At 41.0% G+C, this 17,528-nt stretch overlaps 2 protein-coding genes across 2 annotated transcripts in view; both read left to right on the top strand.

The window, feature by feature from the left end:
* Window positions 1-1,507: 1,507 nt before the first annotated feature.
* LOC115557498 (inhibin beta B chain) lies at window positions 1,508-5,825 on the top strand. Its single transcript, XM_030375369.1, has 2 exons — window positions 1,508-2,034; window positions 2,408-5,825. Exons 1-2 carry the CDS (start codon window positions 1,632-1,634, stop codon window positions 3,199-3,201), a joined length of 1,197 nt encoding a protein of 398 aa, XP_030231229.1. The 5' UTR covers window positions 1,508-1,631; the 3' UTR covers window positions 3,202-5,825.
* Window positions 5,826-15,758: 9,933 nt separating this feature from the next.
* Window positions 15,759-17,528, top strand: part of gli1 (GLI family zinc finger 1) — a 51,174-nt gene continuing 49,404 nt past the window's right edge. Inside the window, exon 1 of the mRNA XM_030375357.1 lies at window positions 15,759-16,131. The gene's annotated coding sequence lies outside the window, so the exon portion shown is untranslated. The remainder of the gene's footprint in view (window positions 16,132-17,528) is intronic.

Here is a 17,528-nt window from a genome sequence, read left to right on the forward strand (position 1 = left end):
CAAGACATCAAAACACATATTGCCAACGGGGGAAAAAAAAGAGAATAATTTGGAAATCATTCCAACCACAACTGTCTTATCTTTAAGGAGGAAATATATATAGGCCTATATAAACTCATTGTTTATATAGGGGCCGACAAATATAAGTATAATGTCACTGTTACTAATATAGACATTATTTTTTTGCTCTTTGTTTGCTTATCCTTGTATATCTATTATTTATATGTATATATTATAGATTAATATATATTAGGTTACTTTTTACTATTTTGTAGTTCATTGTTATTACCAGCCCTTCTTTTCATTAGTAAATTTAAATATGTGCATGTCACGGTTGTGTAGATATCAAGCCAATTTACCTTTTGTAAAGGTGTAATACATTTTGGTTACATTTTGTTCAACGTTTTATTAGTAGAACGAGATGCTGGTGGCGTGTAGGGTCGAGAGAAAAGGTGGATCATTTAAGCTTGGGTAAGATTGAATTCAAGGATCAACGAAGGGATTACCTACCGTTACCGACATGAATGAGCTGGCTGATTGCGCTACCGCAGCTACCTAATGCACAAGGTTCACAATGTATGAAGCACTTTTTTTTAATGCTAATATAAAAATTTGAATTGCAATTTTGCCTTCGAACTAACCCAAACACATTAAAAAAACAAGCATTACGCACAAACAAGAAAACACTCACATGACGCACGCACACGCACTCAATTTAAACACACGCACACACACGCACACGGACACACACACACACACACACACACACACACACACACACACACACACACACACACACACACACACACACACACACACACAAAAAAAGCAACTTGATTGGGTGCCTTCTAAATCGACATGTTAAGACAACTTTCTGAAAAGGTTGTTACGGCCTTGGGCACTTTGGGCAAGTAGACTATAATTACTGACAAGCCGCCGTCCCAATGAGATGCGGGGGGTATGCTGCATTATGAACTCGCTCCTGTCGAATTTGAAATAAGTGAAGTAACTCTGTAACACTTCGTAGTCGTCACAGCGTTTCCTCTTTAATGCAATTGTCATACTGTCCGTCCAAAATCGGGAAAAGTGTGTAATGTTTGTGCTGAAGAACGCTTAACGCATACAATGTCAGATAGGCCTATGACAGAATACAGCGAGGTTAAAACTTATCTTTTCATAAGCGCCCACTGCGCAGCAGACATGCAGTTGGCTATCGTGTGCGCGTAAAAGCTACGGTTCAGCATTTCCAGTGAACTGTGTGTGTGTGTGTGTGTGTGTGTGTGTGTGTGTGTGTGTGTGTGTGTGTGTGTGTGTGTGTGTGTGTGTGTGTGTGTGTGTGTGTGTGTGTGTGTGTGTGTGTGTGTGTGTTGCGTGAGAGGTGCTGAGACATGCAATGCCAGAATTTGGTCTATGCCTCAGTGCGCTCATTGGTGCGCCTCTCCAACGTGTCACACGTTTTTTGTGGATTACCCCAGATATTTCAATCATTAGATGAGGAGTCACTTTTTCTTTCTCTCAACAAGCCTGTCCACTCGGCCACAAGGACCCGGACCATCATCAACCAAGACCTCTCTAAACGTTATATTCTTCCAGTTCGACTAGGATTACTTAAGGGAAACCGCCTTCAAACCATGCTTTCACGTGTGTTATTACTTGTGTTGCCTACAAAACAAAACGTGCGCACTTCGATTAAGGAGAGCAACATAACGTCGATGATATTGCCAACGTTGTTATTGATTGCTTCTCTGATGTTGACGGGGCTCCGGGCTGAGGTCAAGACTGGTGGTGATTCCCCAGGGTGTGTGTCCTGTGGTTTGCCGGCACTGGATAAAGAAGCGGAGGACAGACTGATGATCGAGGTCGCGAAGCAACAGATTTTGAGCAAATTGCACCTTAAAGAGAGACCAAACATCACTCATACAATTCCTCGGGTGGCGCTTTTAACGGCGCTTCGCAAACTCCAAGCGGGGCGCGTCAGCAACACCATACCCACGAAAGATCATGGCTACGAGATAGTAAGCTTTGCAGAAACAGGTGAGTGTTACATTTTAACGGGGACATCGTTTTTACGGTGAAATAAAGGCCTGATCATTCAAGTGACTTTGATGGTCAACGCTTCCGCGAAAAAAAAAAAAGGTCAAGCAATGACCATATGTAGATTGAACTTTTATACCATACAAACAAGCAATATGTTTATAGCCTACTTTATTTCTTTGAATGCGCCTACTTTTTCTGCATGACATATACTTTTTTTGTTGTTGTAATAAACACATTGTTTTTAACTTTTCCAGTTCTCCCTTCGTTATGGCATACAAGAAAATAAAAGTTGTCACATATTTTTTTGTCTAAAAAACAAATAAAAATGTACTCTACACTTTTAACTGATGCAACGTGGTTTCTGTTTCAGAGGAGAGAGGCATTGCGCCCAACGCTAGCCTCGGCCTCACCTTCCAGTTCCTGCAGGAGCACGGCCAAAACATCCAGGTGCTCCAGTCCTCTCTGTGGGTATATGCCCGCTCCTCTGGCCTGGACCCCCACCGTATACGAGCCCAGGTCTTCCTGTCTGGCCTCCCCGGGGACTCAAACCGCACTCTGCTTGTCGAGAAGACGCTGGACATCCAGGAGAGCAACTGGCACACCTTCACCATCACCCGCCCGCTGCAGGCCTTCCTGGACCGCGAACACAGCCACCTCCACCTGGAGGTCAGCTGCCGGGAGGACGGCGGGGAGAATCTGTGCTCCTTACAGGGCTCCTCCAGCTCCTCCAGCTCTGGCGACAACCCCCACCACCAGCCCTTCCTTGTGGCCAAGGTGCGGCAGCACGACGACCAGTCCAAACACTCGCTGAGGAAGCGTTCGCTCCGGTGCGGCGACGACGTCACCGTGTGCTGCAAGAGGGACTTCTACATCAAGTTCAAGGACATCCAGTGGCAGGACTGGATCATCGCCCCAGAGGGCTACCACATGAACTACTGCATGGGCCAGTGTCCGCAGCATCTGTCCGGGTCCCCCGGCATCGCGTCCTCCTTCCACGCCACGGTGTTCAGCCAGCTGAAGATCAACGGCATCAACACGGCCGTGACGTCCTGCTGCGTGCCGACCGAGCGCAGGCCGCTCTCCATGATGTACTTCAACTCGCAGCACAACATCGTGAAGATGGACGTCCCCGACATGATCGTGGATTCCTGCGGATGCACATAGATTGAAGGGAGGCGGAGATGTAGCTGGAGGCGGAGGCGGGGGTCAATGTTAATGTAATCACACAAGGGTTTGGGGAAATTCCCATTGACATTCACAAAGATACTAACACATACAAAGAACAATTATTTACATATGTGTATATAAATATTTATATATACATATATATATACAGGGCTCCTTGAGCTCCTTCAGCATCACGCAACAATATTTCTATTTTTCTAGCAACCCTTGTTGAGTTTTGCTTTGCAAACAACTAATAACAAACATTGCCATCTTAAGAGGTAGGTGCCAATTCAATTCTGCAAGTCATCCAAACAAATGTTTGATATACTTTTGGATAAGTAAACATGCAGTAAGAGGTACCCAATTTTTTAACCATCATGGGGGTAAATGACTAACCTTATTCTGATGTAATGCAATATATTTTTTTCTAAATCAAAACAGCCAAATACTAAGGAGGTTATAGAAAATCTGGACCAAAACATATTGACACAAAAAAAACAGGATTGATATTGTGTCCTCATTCTTATGGCAAAAGTAGTTCAGTTACTTTTATCATTCAATATGCTGCTGAGATTCTGTTCAGAGATTAAGTATGATATAGTGCCTTAATAATTACTAGGATTACTTAAGGGAAACAGCCTTCAAACCATGCTTTCACGTGTGTTATTACTTGTGCTGCCTACAAAACAAAACGTGCGCACTTCGATTAAGGAGAGCAACATAACGTTGATGATATTGCCAACGTTGTTATTGATTGCATTTTTTTTTTTAACAATTATAGTTATTCACCTATTCAGCTTAAATTGTTCCTTCTGCACATCAATTTGATATGCAGAAAAATATGTCCCAAGAAAAAGGACACATCTTTTAATCCGATCAAGTGTATTTATGTTGGATTTATTCATAACTATGACAGTCTTCCATTTAGAAGCTTTGTGCGTCGAACATGCTTTTTTGTTTTCATTGGATTCTGTTAGCAATTTGAGGAGATGTTTGAAGTGATCATCTATGAATAATGGAAGGCAGGGTGAGAGGGTCGCTGGTGAAGTCAGATTTCACCATCTAAGCGTCAAGCATCTGACATCTAGAATCTGCCCGGAGAGCTGTATGCATGCGCTTCATGCTGGGGAAATGCAGCTAATCAGCATCTGCACTGTATTGTTTGCTCAGGCAACCCGTTGGGCAACTGAGGCTCCCATGGCCTGAACTCAAGGTTATTTCCCAGCCACACAAGTAAACATTCAGCGATTGCTTCAGAACCAGGTAATGTGAAGGTCTGCGAAACAGATGGGTCATTTGGCATGTGTGGCAGGCACGTCGGCATTTGTATTTTCCAAAGTCTTTTTTAAAGTCATACGCTTCTCAAGTTCCACCAAGCAAACAATTGATTATTCATCTGATTTGGAAACATCTGGTTCTTGCTACGTATGTCTTTCATTGAAGTTTGGACTTCGAATTAAATGTATGTTTTTGCTTTCTTGTATATCCTTAATGGTGTAATGGCCTGAATGGTCTGTACTGTATCATTCTGCTGTACGGTCCGTCTCTTAAAATCACAGGACGTTGATAATGTGATATAACAGGTACAAATTTGAAACAACTAGATGATGTGCTTTTGAAATAAGTAAGGGTACAATAGGAAACAGCTACAAAGCTATCCATAAATTGAGCTTAGTACTATACAATTACCATAATATAATAATGAATACTGCCAATGTTTGTTATTGCAAACAATTTTCACCTAATAGTTATTGTAAGTCACTTTGGATAAAAGCGTCTGCTCAATGCCCTAAGAGTTATTGTGTTATTTTATTTTTTATATTTCATTTTTTTGCAAGCACTTCCTCTTTCAGGCCCCTCAGCAACAAGGAGGGGCCGTACATAGCTTACGAAGCACTTTATCAACTTACTGTACTTTTGAGTTCTGCTTGAAGCATCTACGTCTCGTAGGATGCTTGAGTACTGCCAAAAATAAAGCAAAAACCAAATGTTTTTGTCTCATGCTATAGTTGTGTAACATGTATGATATTGAATATGTGTGTAGAGTTGAACAGATGGTGAAAAGTAATTATGTGGCATTGTAATTCTTTCTTCAAATCGTAATTGTGTCAACATCTCTTTCTGAAGAATCAATTGTAACTAGAAGTTAGCGTTTTCAGGGTGTTCTGAAATGGTCTGAAATGACAGTCAAATTATATTTTAAATAAAAAAGAGTAAAAATCAGTGCTGTATTTGTTTAATCTTTAAATAATGGAGGGTCTTTTCTCTCTTTCCTTCTTAACATTTAAATGCATCATTGCGTCATACACACACATCAACCTTCACATTCCTGCTGGCAAATTTCACATCCCATGAGAAACATAGGATTTGTCATGTCACCAGCGTGCTCCCTTAGGCAAAGGTTGTGCTTGTGCAAACAAAAGGTGGAAGTGCTATCGAGTCTATGTTTGTGTTGTAAACACTTTTGAGATTCCCTGGCACCAAGTACCACATTGGCATGTGCCTTCAGATCAAAGTGACAATACGGTACATTTCAGCTCAGATTGTCCCGGACATGTCTGTAGTCAATGCTGATCGATAATGATTTCAATAATGTTATGAATAAAATCACATCCTATAACTGATCTGTTCCCGGCTCGTCCCTCTGTCTTTGTTGACGTGCTATGTTGCACCGCAGCCCGTAGCGGCTCTAGAGAAGACGCCTTTCAATTTTGGTTTTGGAGGGAGGCCTGAAGAAAATCTCTCGGTTGGAAACTTAAAAAATCTTGCATTCTCTGGCTGGTTTCTCCCAATTGCCGACCCTGGCTCTAATGAAGTGCAAAAAAAATGCAAACCATATCCAGATACCTTAAGGCGTTTGGTTTTGGTCTGTTGCTGTGACTCGAATGAGTCCGTTCTGCCCTTCCCTAAAACCACACTGAGACTTTCCATTCAGTTCATCACAGAGGATGTGACTAGCAGCTTAAACCATAGTGGTTTATATAATAAAGTCCAAATGTGGCAATGCCTGTAGAGCAGCCAAAATGGAGTCATGAGAAGAACTGACTGTTACTGATTCATCATGATTTACCTGTGTCATCGTTGCCTTTTTCTGCATTAAAATGTAATTTAAAAGGCTAAGGGAAAGTTTCCCGCATGGTGAATAAATTGCTTACTTTGGTCTTTACTACTAAGAATGTGGCCACAGTTCCTCTGCTTCACATCACGACACATTTCTAGTTCCCCTGCCAAAAAGGCAAAAGGCAGTGAGCGTGTAGCTGCAGGTGTGATGATGGGTGAAGACACAAAACGGTTTCCCCATGAATATGTGAGAAGGTTAGACTATGTGATGACAGCAATCTGCATGACAAATTTGTGTTTATTATGAAAAGGAGATTGAAAGGGAGTACTCGAAGATTGTACCAGAGACCCATCGACTCACTGATATACTGGCACAGTGGCACACTGACCCACAGGCCCACTGATTGCTGACACTATAAAACCCTAATCCCTCACTCCATTTGCCATCCCACAAATCCCCCGGGGCGTGGGTGTTGGGCGGGAGGTTAATGCTGTCAGACAGACATGTTTGACAGCAAGTTTCAAGGGGCTTTCTCATTTGTTTGTGCAAGCCTTTGCTTCGAGCAGTTTGCTCGGTAAACCAGTAATATTGGCTACATAACTTAAGTCTCCATAAATATGACCTCTGACTGAATTGAGTCTTTAAGTTTCTCCCCCACAACAAAGAGATGTGTTGATATGGTTAAGTAAGAAAAACTAAATGTTGCATATATGGTCCACCTCTTATCTTTTACCATTGAAAACACAGTAAATGTAGCTACACTGGCGAGTAAGTGACATAACAGTGTTATTATTGCCTGTTGAAGACGACTAGAATTGCCATTCTTTATAATAATGCAGATCTGACCTGAAAGGATGTCTGCCTTCTGATGAAGCATAACCCAGACAAAACCCAATTAACACATTCTTCTTGCTTCTACAGTCCAGAAGATGTGTATATGGTTGGCAGGCTCGTGTTTTTACAGCCTTGTACAAGCCACTTAAAATAACAGAAGGATCAGCCCAGGATGATCTTGTTACGATGCACCCAGTTTCCTGATATATCACTACGTGTGACATAAGAGTGGTTTTACAAAAAACATCCTCATACTTGGTGAACTCAAGGATCATCTAAGCATGTAACTTCTTAAAGCATTGTTACCTTTCTTATGTAATTAGTATAACTAAATTGTCTATGTGCTGGTCATAACTTGAATAAATTATTTATTAGCTGGGTGTTTTTCAAAGGTAGGGTTGGGGACGTCTGAGGGCCCATAAGAGGACACTAGGGGCTACACCTTTGTAGCTTGATTGGTTTTGAAAGTCATATAAATTCATTTATGCTCATGTATAACTTTTAAAATTGCCCCTTGTTGTTAACTAAACAAATGCAAACCTCTATTTATAAACAAAGAGACTAGGCTAAAATGGGCCTTTATTTGAGACAAGATACGTTGTCCTTCGTTTACGCATCTTCATGTGGTCCTTTGCATAAGGACATTTGGAAATAAGTAATGTAAAGTAATCTAACTTTTTTTTATGTTTGTGTTCACAAACATAATATACTGCAAAAAAAACTATTATATTGTGGCAAATTCTATCAAGCAGTTCCCAAAAAATTGGGAACGCAAATATATGTTACGTGACCTTCAATACCTTTCGACTTACTTCAAACTACAAACGTTATTTTTTTTGTGCAATTTGTTGCGAGTGGTTTCCAGCTTTATTTTCTCAATAGGAGCAGCATGCAGAAAAATGTTTGCCACTTGGTGGCAGGATCTAAGAAGTAAGCTCACAATACATTATTTACATTATAAAGTCTCACAAATTATACTTTAAAATAATATCTAAAGTCTGATGGCATACGAGCGTGGATCTGGGGGAATAAGGCTTTTCACTTTCTTTAGCTTCATATATGTTTCAACCAATAACTCATGGAGGCAGGGGTCTGTAAGTGCGTAATTGGGCACAGACTCAACCCTCAGCAGTTAACTTCAAAAAGAGATCCAAAGGTATTTAATCACCGGGGTATACACTGGCCAGATTTTGATACACGTATTAAAATCAATTTCTGAAAGCTTCATCCACTCGCACAAATCACGTATCTCTGGTAGAAAAAAAATTTCACCCCTCGCTGTCTCCCCCCAGAAATTCTGCAATAACTTAGTAGAACTGCTGGATCCAAGATTAACCATTGGTTGACCACAGTGTTCAATTTATTCAGAATACTACCCCCGAGTCCTGATTTGTCATAATCTGTTTATTCTGCTCCCCTCCTTTTGTTCACTTTAAAGATTCTAAAGTTTGAAGATCATCAATATTTTGAGAAAATAGAAGCTAAAGAAAATTACAGAATCTTCAACCAATTTTTAAAAGGATACCCTAGTTTCAAACAATTTTGTAGACCATACACATATTCCAATGTCCTACGAGGACTGGTGATTCATGAATGTCTTGAGAACTTGATCCCCTGAGCACTGAACATCTTGACAGTTAAACTAGCCATGGTTATTGGTTGGCTTTTTTTTTCCAATTTCTGAAAGCTTCATCCACTCGCACAAATCACGTATCTCTGGTAGAAAAAAATGTTCACCCCTTGCTGTCTCCCCCCAGAAATTCTGCAATAACTTAGTAGAACTGCTGGATCCAAGATTAACCATTGGTTGACCACAGTGTTCAATTTATTCAGATTACTACCCCGAGTCCTGATTTGTCATAATCTGTTAATTCTGCTCCCCTCCTTTTGTTCACTTTAAAGATTCTAAAGTTTGAAGATCATCAATATTTTGGGAAAAGAGAAGCTAAAGAATATTACAGAATCTTCAACCAATTTTTAAAAGGATACCCTAGTTTCAAACAATTTTGTAGACCATACATATATTTCAATGTCCTACGAGGACTGGTGATTCATGAATGTCTTGAGAACTTGATCCCCTGAGCACTGAACATCTTGACAGTTAAACTAGTCATGGTTATCGGTTGGCTTTTGAATCCCTGAGAGACAAAGGAAACATAACTCTGCCTTTGAAAACACTATTATCCAAAAATACATTTAACATGTCCCAGCCAGCAATGATTCCTGTATTGAGTCAAAGATAAAGTAATGGTACTTGTAGCAACATGTCCTTACCTAAGATAATATAGGCAGGCGAGTGCATGATCATTATAACAAAGAGTTATGACCTATGGCACTGTTCTTTCTTTCACCGCTCTTTCTAATTAAATTGACAGACAGGGCAACATTGGAATGAATCTGGCTCTTATATGAGCCAAAGGTTGTAAGCAACAGCTGAAGATCATCAAGAACACCTTTTTACATTTCTTAAGTTCTATATTTTCAATGACAAATGCCAAGGATGACTTCTCTTCCATGGTTTTAGGATCATGGCTAAATGTTGTGACCATCCTTTAGAAAGACAAATACATAACCTATAAAACTCAGGGTAAGCGTTCATGTGCTGACTTGAGCGGGGTACAATCCAATTTGCAATGAGTGACACACTGTCTGCTTCCACTACTTACTCATATAGCAGACACCTTTCTTCCACGCAACTAACAGTAAATAAATACAGACAGGTAAGGTTGCTAAGGACCAACTAGGGGTTACGCACCTTGCCCAATTGTAGATCGACTTCAGACTTTCAAGATCAAACCCAGTAGACGTAAGCTGTGGATTGGTGTCATGCACCTTATCAACTTCACCATACAATCCTATCCCTATACTCCACTATTAGCTTTGCTAGCAAAACCGGCCCTTTATTTGCTTTGAATTAAAAAATAGTGCAACAAATGCAGACTGCCTAAATATGGAGCTCTGGGTCCTTTTCCTTTCTGGTCCAAGTTCGACTAGATTTGTCAAACCTGGAGGCTGAGTCTGCTCCATTGAAAGCATGTTGTATAAAGAAATATGTCAATGTGAAAAAAGATGCTAAATCAATCCAATGCCCGTCTAAAAAAGGTGTTGGTTAATTCCAGCCAACTGAGTGTACAGTGCATTTCATTTTTTATTTTGTATCTGGCAGACCAAAATAAACACTATGCCTGTTCCCCTCTGCACCAGTGATTACTTGATGCAAACGGGCTGCTTAGCTCTGGGAGGACTTCACGTCCTCTAATGGCAAAAGGGGTGGGTGCGGTCTCTGAGTAGTGACCTTCTCATATGTGCAGGTCGCAGAATTGTGAAGGGACAAAAAGTGCTTTACAGGGAGGGGGGCGTTATGACACCTTATCAACTACCAGTGTGTAGCACCTATCTTGGCAATACAGAAGGTGCTGCCAATATGCTCAGATACTGGCAATCCAACTAAAACCGGGGAATGATCAGGGGGCCATGTTTGTAAAAGTGACAGGGTGGGAATCTGGCTCGGCAATAGCACCCCTACCCCTACAATGAGTGTCATGGGATCCTCTGTGACCAAAGGGAGACAGAATCTTGGTTTAAAGGTGACACCTAGATATATGCTGGATATATACCGGCCTACCCAATGGACTGTATGAATCGTTGCTCATCTATCTGTGATACGTCAAGGTGGACACGCCCAGGCAGATTTAAAAAAGGGCTTCACACTTACACACCTGGTGGTATAATACGTCACCTTTAACATCTCATCTGAATGACGGTGCTCGTCTCTGTCGCAGGTCATTGGGGATATCAAATAGGGTTCATCGATGAGCAAATCCAACTTGTCTCAAATCCAATAATTGACCATTAACAGCACTGCTTAACTTCCAGAGAACCCGGTATTGCTAGGCCTGTAGATGTAATGCCTGCTTACATTAAATAGCGACCAATCCACAAGCAATGATTGCATGTTCCTTATATGTAGCCAGTAGTGAACATTAAAAAAATAGATTTGCCGCTGCCATGCCATGGAAATGGCCGGTAATTGTAGCAAGCTCTCCCAGCTTCTAGTTCTGTCTATCATCCTTTACAAGACATTCTGTTACAACATACAGAAAACTTTTTACTTAGAAATCAATGGCCAGGGGTCTGACAAAATTGTTTAATAATGGTCTGCACTATTTCTTTTTTTACCTTTCTTCTAATATTAAGGTTTTGTTTAGCAATTATGTTTTATATGGAAAACATTTAACATCGTATTGAAACCCATAGGGGGTTACAATTGTTAATATGGTTATTGTTTAATGAAGTTTCACAACGTTTCAAAAAAATATTGTGCAAATAACTTCTACAATGTCACTACGGTTGTAATGACCATCATAGATTATAGCTATGTGTTATTTGTCCTAGAATGCTAGTGCTTTGCAAACACAAAGATGGGAGAAGTTAAATGCATAATGGGGAGAGTTGTTTTGCAACTGTTCTTGCTGCACAGTTCAGGGAATTAATGCCAGAGACCTAGCTGTTTCATCTTAACCTCCACTCATACTTTCAGCTCTTTCTTACCGCATGCAATTTCCTGTGGAGATTTCCCTCCTAATTCTCCAAAGGAGAAGATCGAGCGGAAAATACCCGACCAGTATTTTTTTATGTCACTTCCTGTGGTTTACGGCTAACACGTGTGACCACTGGAGTCTGCTGTAGAGCAGCACATACAGTGGAACCATGGATTAGGTGGTTCTCTTTGTTTTGAGCATAGTTATAGAATTTTAAGGAAGTATCAAAGGACATTGACTGTTTCAATGTTTCACTCTAATATGTCCCATTATATTGTGGGTTGTTATCATTGTTATTTGAATTTTATAATTATGGCCCTGAAGATTGTTACCACTGTTTTGATAAGGTTTTATGCAGGGGCGGTTCTAAACCAATTGGGGGGGGGAGGGTTGTTTTGTTGGAGGGGCACATTGAAACCAGGATGCAAGCTCAGTTTTACGGGGCACTGGCCGCTGCTGCCCCCCTCTAGAACCGCCCCTGGTTTTATGATCTTAATTCATGTACATACTTTAATGTGATCAATTGTTAGTAACTGATTCGATTGTGCAAACAGCCTACATCACTGTTTCTTAGGATCTGCCCACAATCTTGCAGGGTTGGAAGGCATCTAACTACACATCCAATGAATTTGAGTCGCGTCACAAGTTATTCACGTTTCTTAAATGCACATACAAATACATGCATAAATACATAGATGCCCTCGATTGACAAACAACCATGCACAAACACACACACACACACACACACACACACACACACACACACACACACACACACACACACACACACACACACACACACACACACACACACACACACACACACACACACACATAACGCATAGAGGTGGACAATATTCTAGCATAATGAAGGCAGTTTTACTTAAATATCTGACATACCGCTATTCCGAATTTTGGCTGGGTTTAATTATTGTATTTTCTAAAGAAGACATCAATGTTTTTCTTAACCTTTTCAGGATTTAAACTAGGCCACATTATATAACAAGGTATTACAAAGAGCTTTATTTTTGGATAAAGGCTATATCGGATATTACCAATCGTTAGTAGAGTCTACTCATCCATTGCATACTGTTTCTATATTGGGACGTCCACTTCCTAGCCTGTGTTATAGTGCCCTCTAGCGGCTGTAAATTGATTTGTTGATGGTAGTATATCGGGATTCCGACATTTTTACGCATTTACAATGATAATTTATGCTAAAAAGTCACTGCAAAAAACTGAAAGAACATTCCAATGTATCTAATAATATTAATGTGTGTGTGTGTGTGTGTGTGTGTGTGTGTGTGTGTGTGTGTGTGTGTGTGTGTGTGTGTGTGTGTGTGTGTGTGTGTGTGTGTGTGTGTGTGTGTGTGTGTGTGTGTGTGTGTGTGTGTGTTTGTGTGTTACCCTAATTTAGAATCAGTAAATGGATGAAGGGATGGATTGATGAACATAGCAATGATAAAGCATCACAAATCCGTACTAATGCTTTAGAACAGAGTTTGCTGGATCATAAAATGTAACTGCAGTTTAATTAAAGAAAACAGCAACACCATAATTCTAATTCCTTAAATAATGCTAGTAGTAGTTATGATTCCATTTAAAAAAATATGAACCTGTTAACATTTTGTCACCAATGTTCCCCACCAACATCTGTCACACATCTTGCAATGAAAAATTTGCATCAACTTTTTTGAACTTCTCCATGATACCAAAAATGGAATGGCCTAAACTCTCACTCTGCTTTTGGACAGTGGGTGCATTGCAACCTTCCCTATACCGTCTCTGTACCTCTGTTATCTGTGCCTCTTACATCCCTCATTCTACTTTGTGTGTATATGAGTGGGTCGGTCATGTGACGATCCAAGGTGAAACCCAGAGAAGATAGAGAGCATCTTTAGGCGACACATCGGCAGTCTGCCTGAGACCCTGACCAATGGGAGGGGAACATGTGCAAAGGGCCATCTGCAATGGAAAAACAAATCCTGTCAACAATCTGCTGGATTTTGTAGCACATGGGGAATGATGTCCAGCTGCTCCCGAGTCTTAATGACAGATGCATGGTCTCTCGCTCCGTCTCGCTCACACACACCCAGGCTATATGAGCCTCTAGCCTCATGGCCCTAGGGCTAACCTGGAGACCAGTCAAACTGCCAATCCCTCACAATGTGCTTCGTTCACTTGTTTTTCCTACGTTTGTGTGTTGCAAATTTGCATCAATGTTTTTCCAAATAGTGTGAATTAACGGTTATTGAATCACCGGTAATCACAATGAGGGCGGAATATTTTTGTTGACGTAGCATCAGCAGTGAGTGTGTTCACAAATGAGTGAACACCTAATCAGTGGTGCATTGATGACCAAGATCCTATAGAGCAGGTATCAAAGGTTTGTTTTGGTAAGTGAAGGCTGCCACTCTTTAATAGTCGCTGGAACTATAGGTATCGAGCCAGAAGCCTCTGCTTTGGCTGAATAGCTCATCCTTTGTGTAATCTGTCCTCAAGGGTAAACTCTGCATGAACTTCTGACTCTTTCTGAAAGTCAACACCTGTAACTGTTATTCACTCATCCTTCTAACTTGCAATTTGAAAATACTGTTAAATCCTAAAGATATCTTGACAGGGTTTGGGCATTTTAATGTAAAATATAAACATGTGCACACACAAGCGTGTATGTGCTTGTGTGTGCACATGTGTGTGTGTGTGTGTGTGTGTGTGTGTGTGTGTGTGTGTGTGTGTGTGTGTGTGTGTGTGCGCCCGTGTGTGTGTGTGTGTGTGTGTGTGTGTGTGTGTGTGTGTGTGTGTGTGTGCGGAAGGTTGATCACACATACATACGTAATTACGTATGCATGTGCATACATTTACAAAACTACATATGCAGTTACCTCACATTGAAAACCATTGACATAAATATATTACAAGCAGCACCTCCTGTGCCATGACACTCTCACTCTTTCAACAGCTCCATTGCTAATGCAATCCTCTCCATTGATACTCTACAGTGGAGGACTTTCCACCTGGTGTGAATGAGGCGCTAAGCCGCAAAAGGATTTTCATTGCCACAGTCTGATAAGGCATATGGCCCCGGCATCTGTGGAGATATTTGCTTGCACCAGCACCACCGTGTATCCCCTGTGAGGCCGCTTTAGAGGTGGCTATGTTGGGGCTTAATTCCCAAGACTCTCATTGAGGATATCTGATTTGGTTACCTGCTGTTATGCTCTCTCGGTGTACTCACACGCTGGTAGGCTGGTTGCAACCCTCCAGTTTGAGACCTTGTTCAAAATAACTTTCTGAACTCTGTGGACATTGCTCATCTATAGGGTAATCTGTGGTAGATGTCCTACTGCAAGTTTGCATTGTTTTCGTAATATGATAACGGGACCTTCTAATTTTGAATATTGTCAAATGTCATATCTATATAAAATATTTGCATATGAATTTGAATCATGAATCATTTGAATCATCATCAAAACATGACTAGGCCCTTTAAATAAAACCGTTGATATCTATTCAAATTCTGTAAATAGTTTTTTTTATTCCAAATCCTTGTTATGCTATGTTATATGCAAATTGTTCAAGTAGGCCTAAACTCGTTCTATGGGCTTCTCTTGGGGCTTGCGATAAGTTAGTATGGTTTTGAAGATCCGGGTTGAAATCCACCCCGGGTTTTGGGTTGATTTAAACAACTTAATAGCCTAGTAAGACTCGGCTTCTACAGCATACACACGTAAGCCACCCACACACGCAGTCCAAGAAGTTGCCTATGAAGTAACAGTATTTAAGTAAACACACAGATCGACGTGTGTGTCGGCCCTGCGTTGGATAAGACAACGATATATTGTTTTTCTTATGAAGGTCGTGTCCTTAATGCTCTCGTGCAACACTCGCAAAACGCAATTGTAAATATTTTTTCAAATATATGTAGGCCTTTATGGATTAATTTGATATTCTATAAAGCAGCGGCGTTTATCCTTCAACTGTGTTCGAATGACGTGTGCAATAAATTAACTTGGAACAGAAAAACCCCAACCAGCGTGGTCTTCTTTTTTTCTTCTTTTTTTTTTAAGGAAAACAAAAAGTGAGCTTCCTGTTTCGGGGTGGTCCACAGACTGGAGCAGGGAGGGGAGGAGGGAGTCAGGCGAAGGGGGTGCGCATTCCCGCATTGGCTGAACCAACTTCGGATTTTGCGGGACTCCATAACCGAACATGGGATACAATTTTGTCACTGTTTACGATACGTGGCTTTAAAGAAAACTATGGAAAATAACTTTTAACGGAAGGGATAACGTCTTGCTTTTTATACGCTGGACGAACCATCTCCATCTGTGTTGCGTCCGCCAGAACGCGGAGAAGAAGAGGAGACTTTACTGGAAATTCTCGAACCCCCAGCGGGACGCTGAGTCTTCAGTCCCTGAACTTTCCGAGACCATCCGAGGACTGGGCATGAAGTCAGAGAATTAATGCAGAACACTCTTCCGCCGAAGTGATAAGGTAGGGCTTCATTTATTGATTCATCTGTATAGTTTGATGTGAAAGCAGAAAGAAGAACGCTTTGCCAAGTGAAACGACTAAACGGTGTTTCTGCCACATCCAAATGTTCAAAACATCGCAATTCATATAAGTAGAATGGTATTTTTCAACTGCGTTCATTATGATGTAGAATCCTATACGACTGCAATGCATTCCGTGTAGGCTATCGAGATGCATGCAAATGATTACAACTATTTGCAAACTGCATGAACCAGACCACATCTTAAGCGGTGGATTCAATGACTGAAGTGTGGAAGCTATTATTTTGAGTTCAATGTGATGCCAGTCAATGCAACACACACTAAAGCTGAACCAACTGTGGTCTGAATAAGGCGAAATACTTGGTTGATAACAACCTGTGGATTCGACTGCTTGCTGCTCCTCTATTCAGGCGGAATCAATGTTTGTGATTGATAAACGTGTGTGACAACACACACTCGTAATAATGATGTTACTATCCAGACTTAAGGAAACGTTGATCTTAAGACTTTGCCTTCACTTTTCATTTGAGAAACTAATTTTAGATGTCTGTCTGCCAATATTAGCTGCTTTTATTTTTTTCGCCGTGTGTGTGTGTGTGTGTGTGTGTGTGTGTGTGTGTGTGTGTGTGTGTGTGTGTGTGTGTGTGTGTGTGTGTGTGTGTGTGTGTGTGTGTGTGTGTGTGTGTGTGTGTGTGTGTGTGTGTGTGTGTGTGTGGGGGGGGGGGGGGGGGGGGGGGGGGGGGGGTTCTTCCGAGGTTCGTAACGCCGCCTGAAAACAGCTGTTTCTTGTAACCTGAAATACCTTAGGTGCCAATATATTTTTCTATTTTTTTTTAAAAGCAGATTTCATACCAAGTTTGGTCGAATTTGGCCTGGCGTTAGGCCTGTAGTCCAATAGGCCTATCTACTTCATAATGATAGTCTTTTTTAATTTATTTACTTTCTTTCATCTCAAGACTCAAGAGGCAAATACACAGACATTTTGCATAATTGTACCATAATCCATTTTATTGTCTCTTAAAAGGTCACTTTAGCTGTTAATGTGGACAGATTAGGCTGTTTGTCTCATGTTGTGGGCCAGCGCTGAAGAGTGTAAACACCAAACTCAATAGAAGAACCAAACACCTATTTATTCTACATTGACAGTGGAGTGCTGAGCACACAAGCTAAGCAGCCATTTCATATTCACAAACACACACACACACACACACACACACACACACACACACACACACACACACACACACACACACACACACACACACACACACACACACACACACACACACACACACAGAAATATAAATAAATAACATAATATATGCTATTCTGATGACTTTGCCATCGAGAATGAATTGAATGCAATTGAAGATATAG

Source organism: Gadus morhua, chromosome 13 (assembly GCF_902167405.1).
Source record: "Gadus morhua chromosome 13, gadMor3.0, whole genome shotgun sequence".
In the NCBI taxonomy this organism is placed as follows: domain Eukaryota; kingdom Metazoa; phylum Chordata; class Actinopteri; order Gadiformes; family Gadidae; genus Gadus; species Gadus morhua.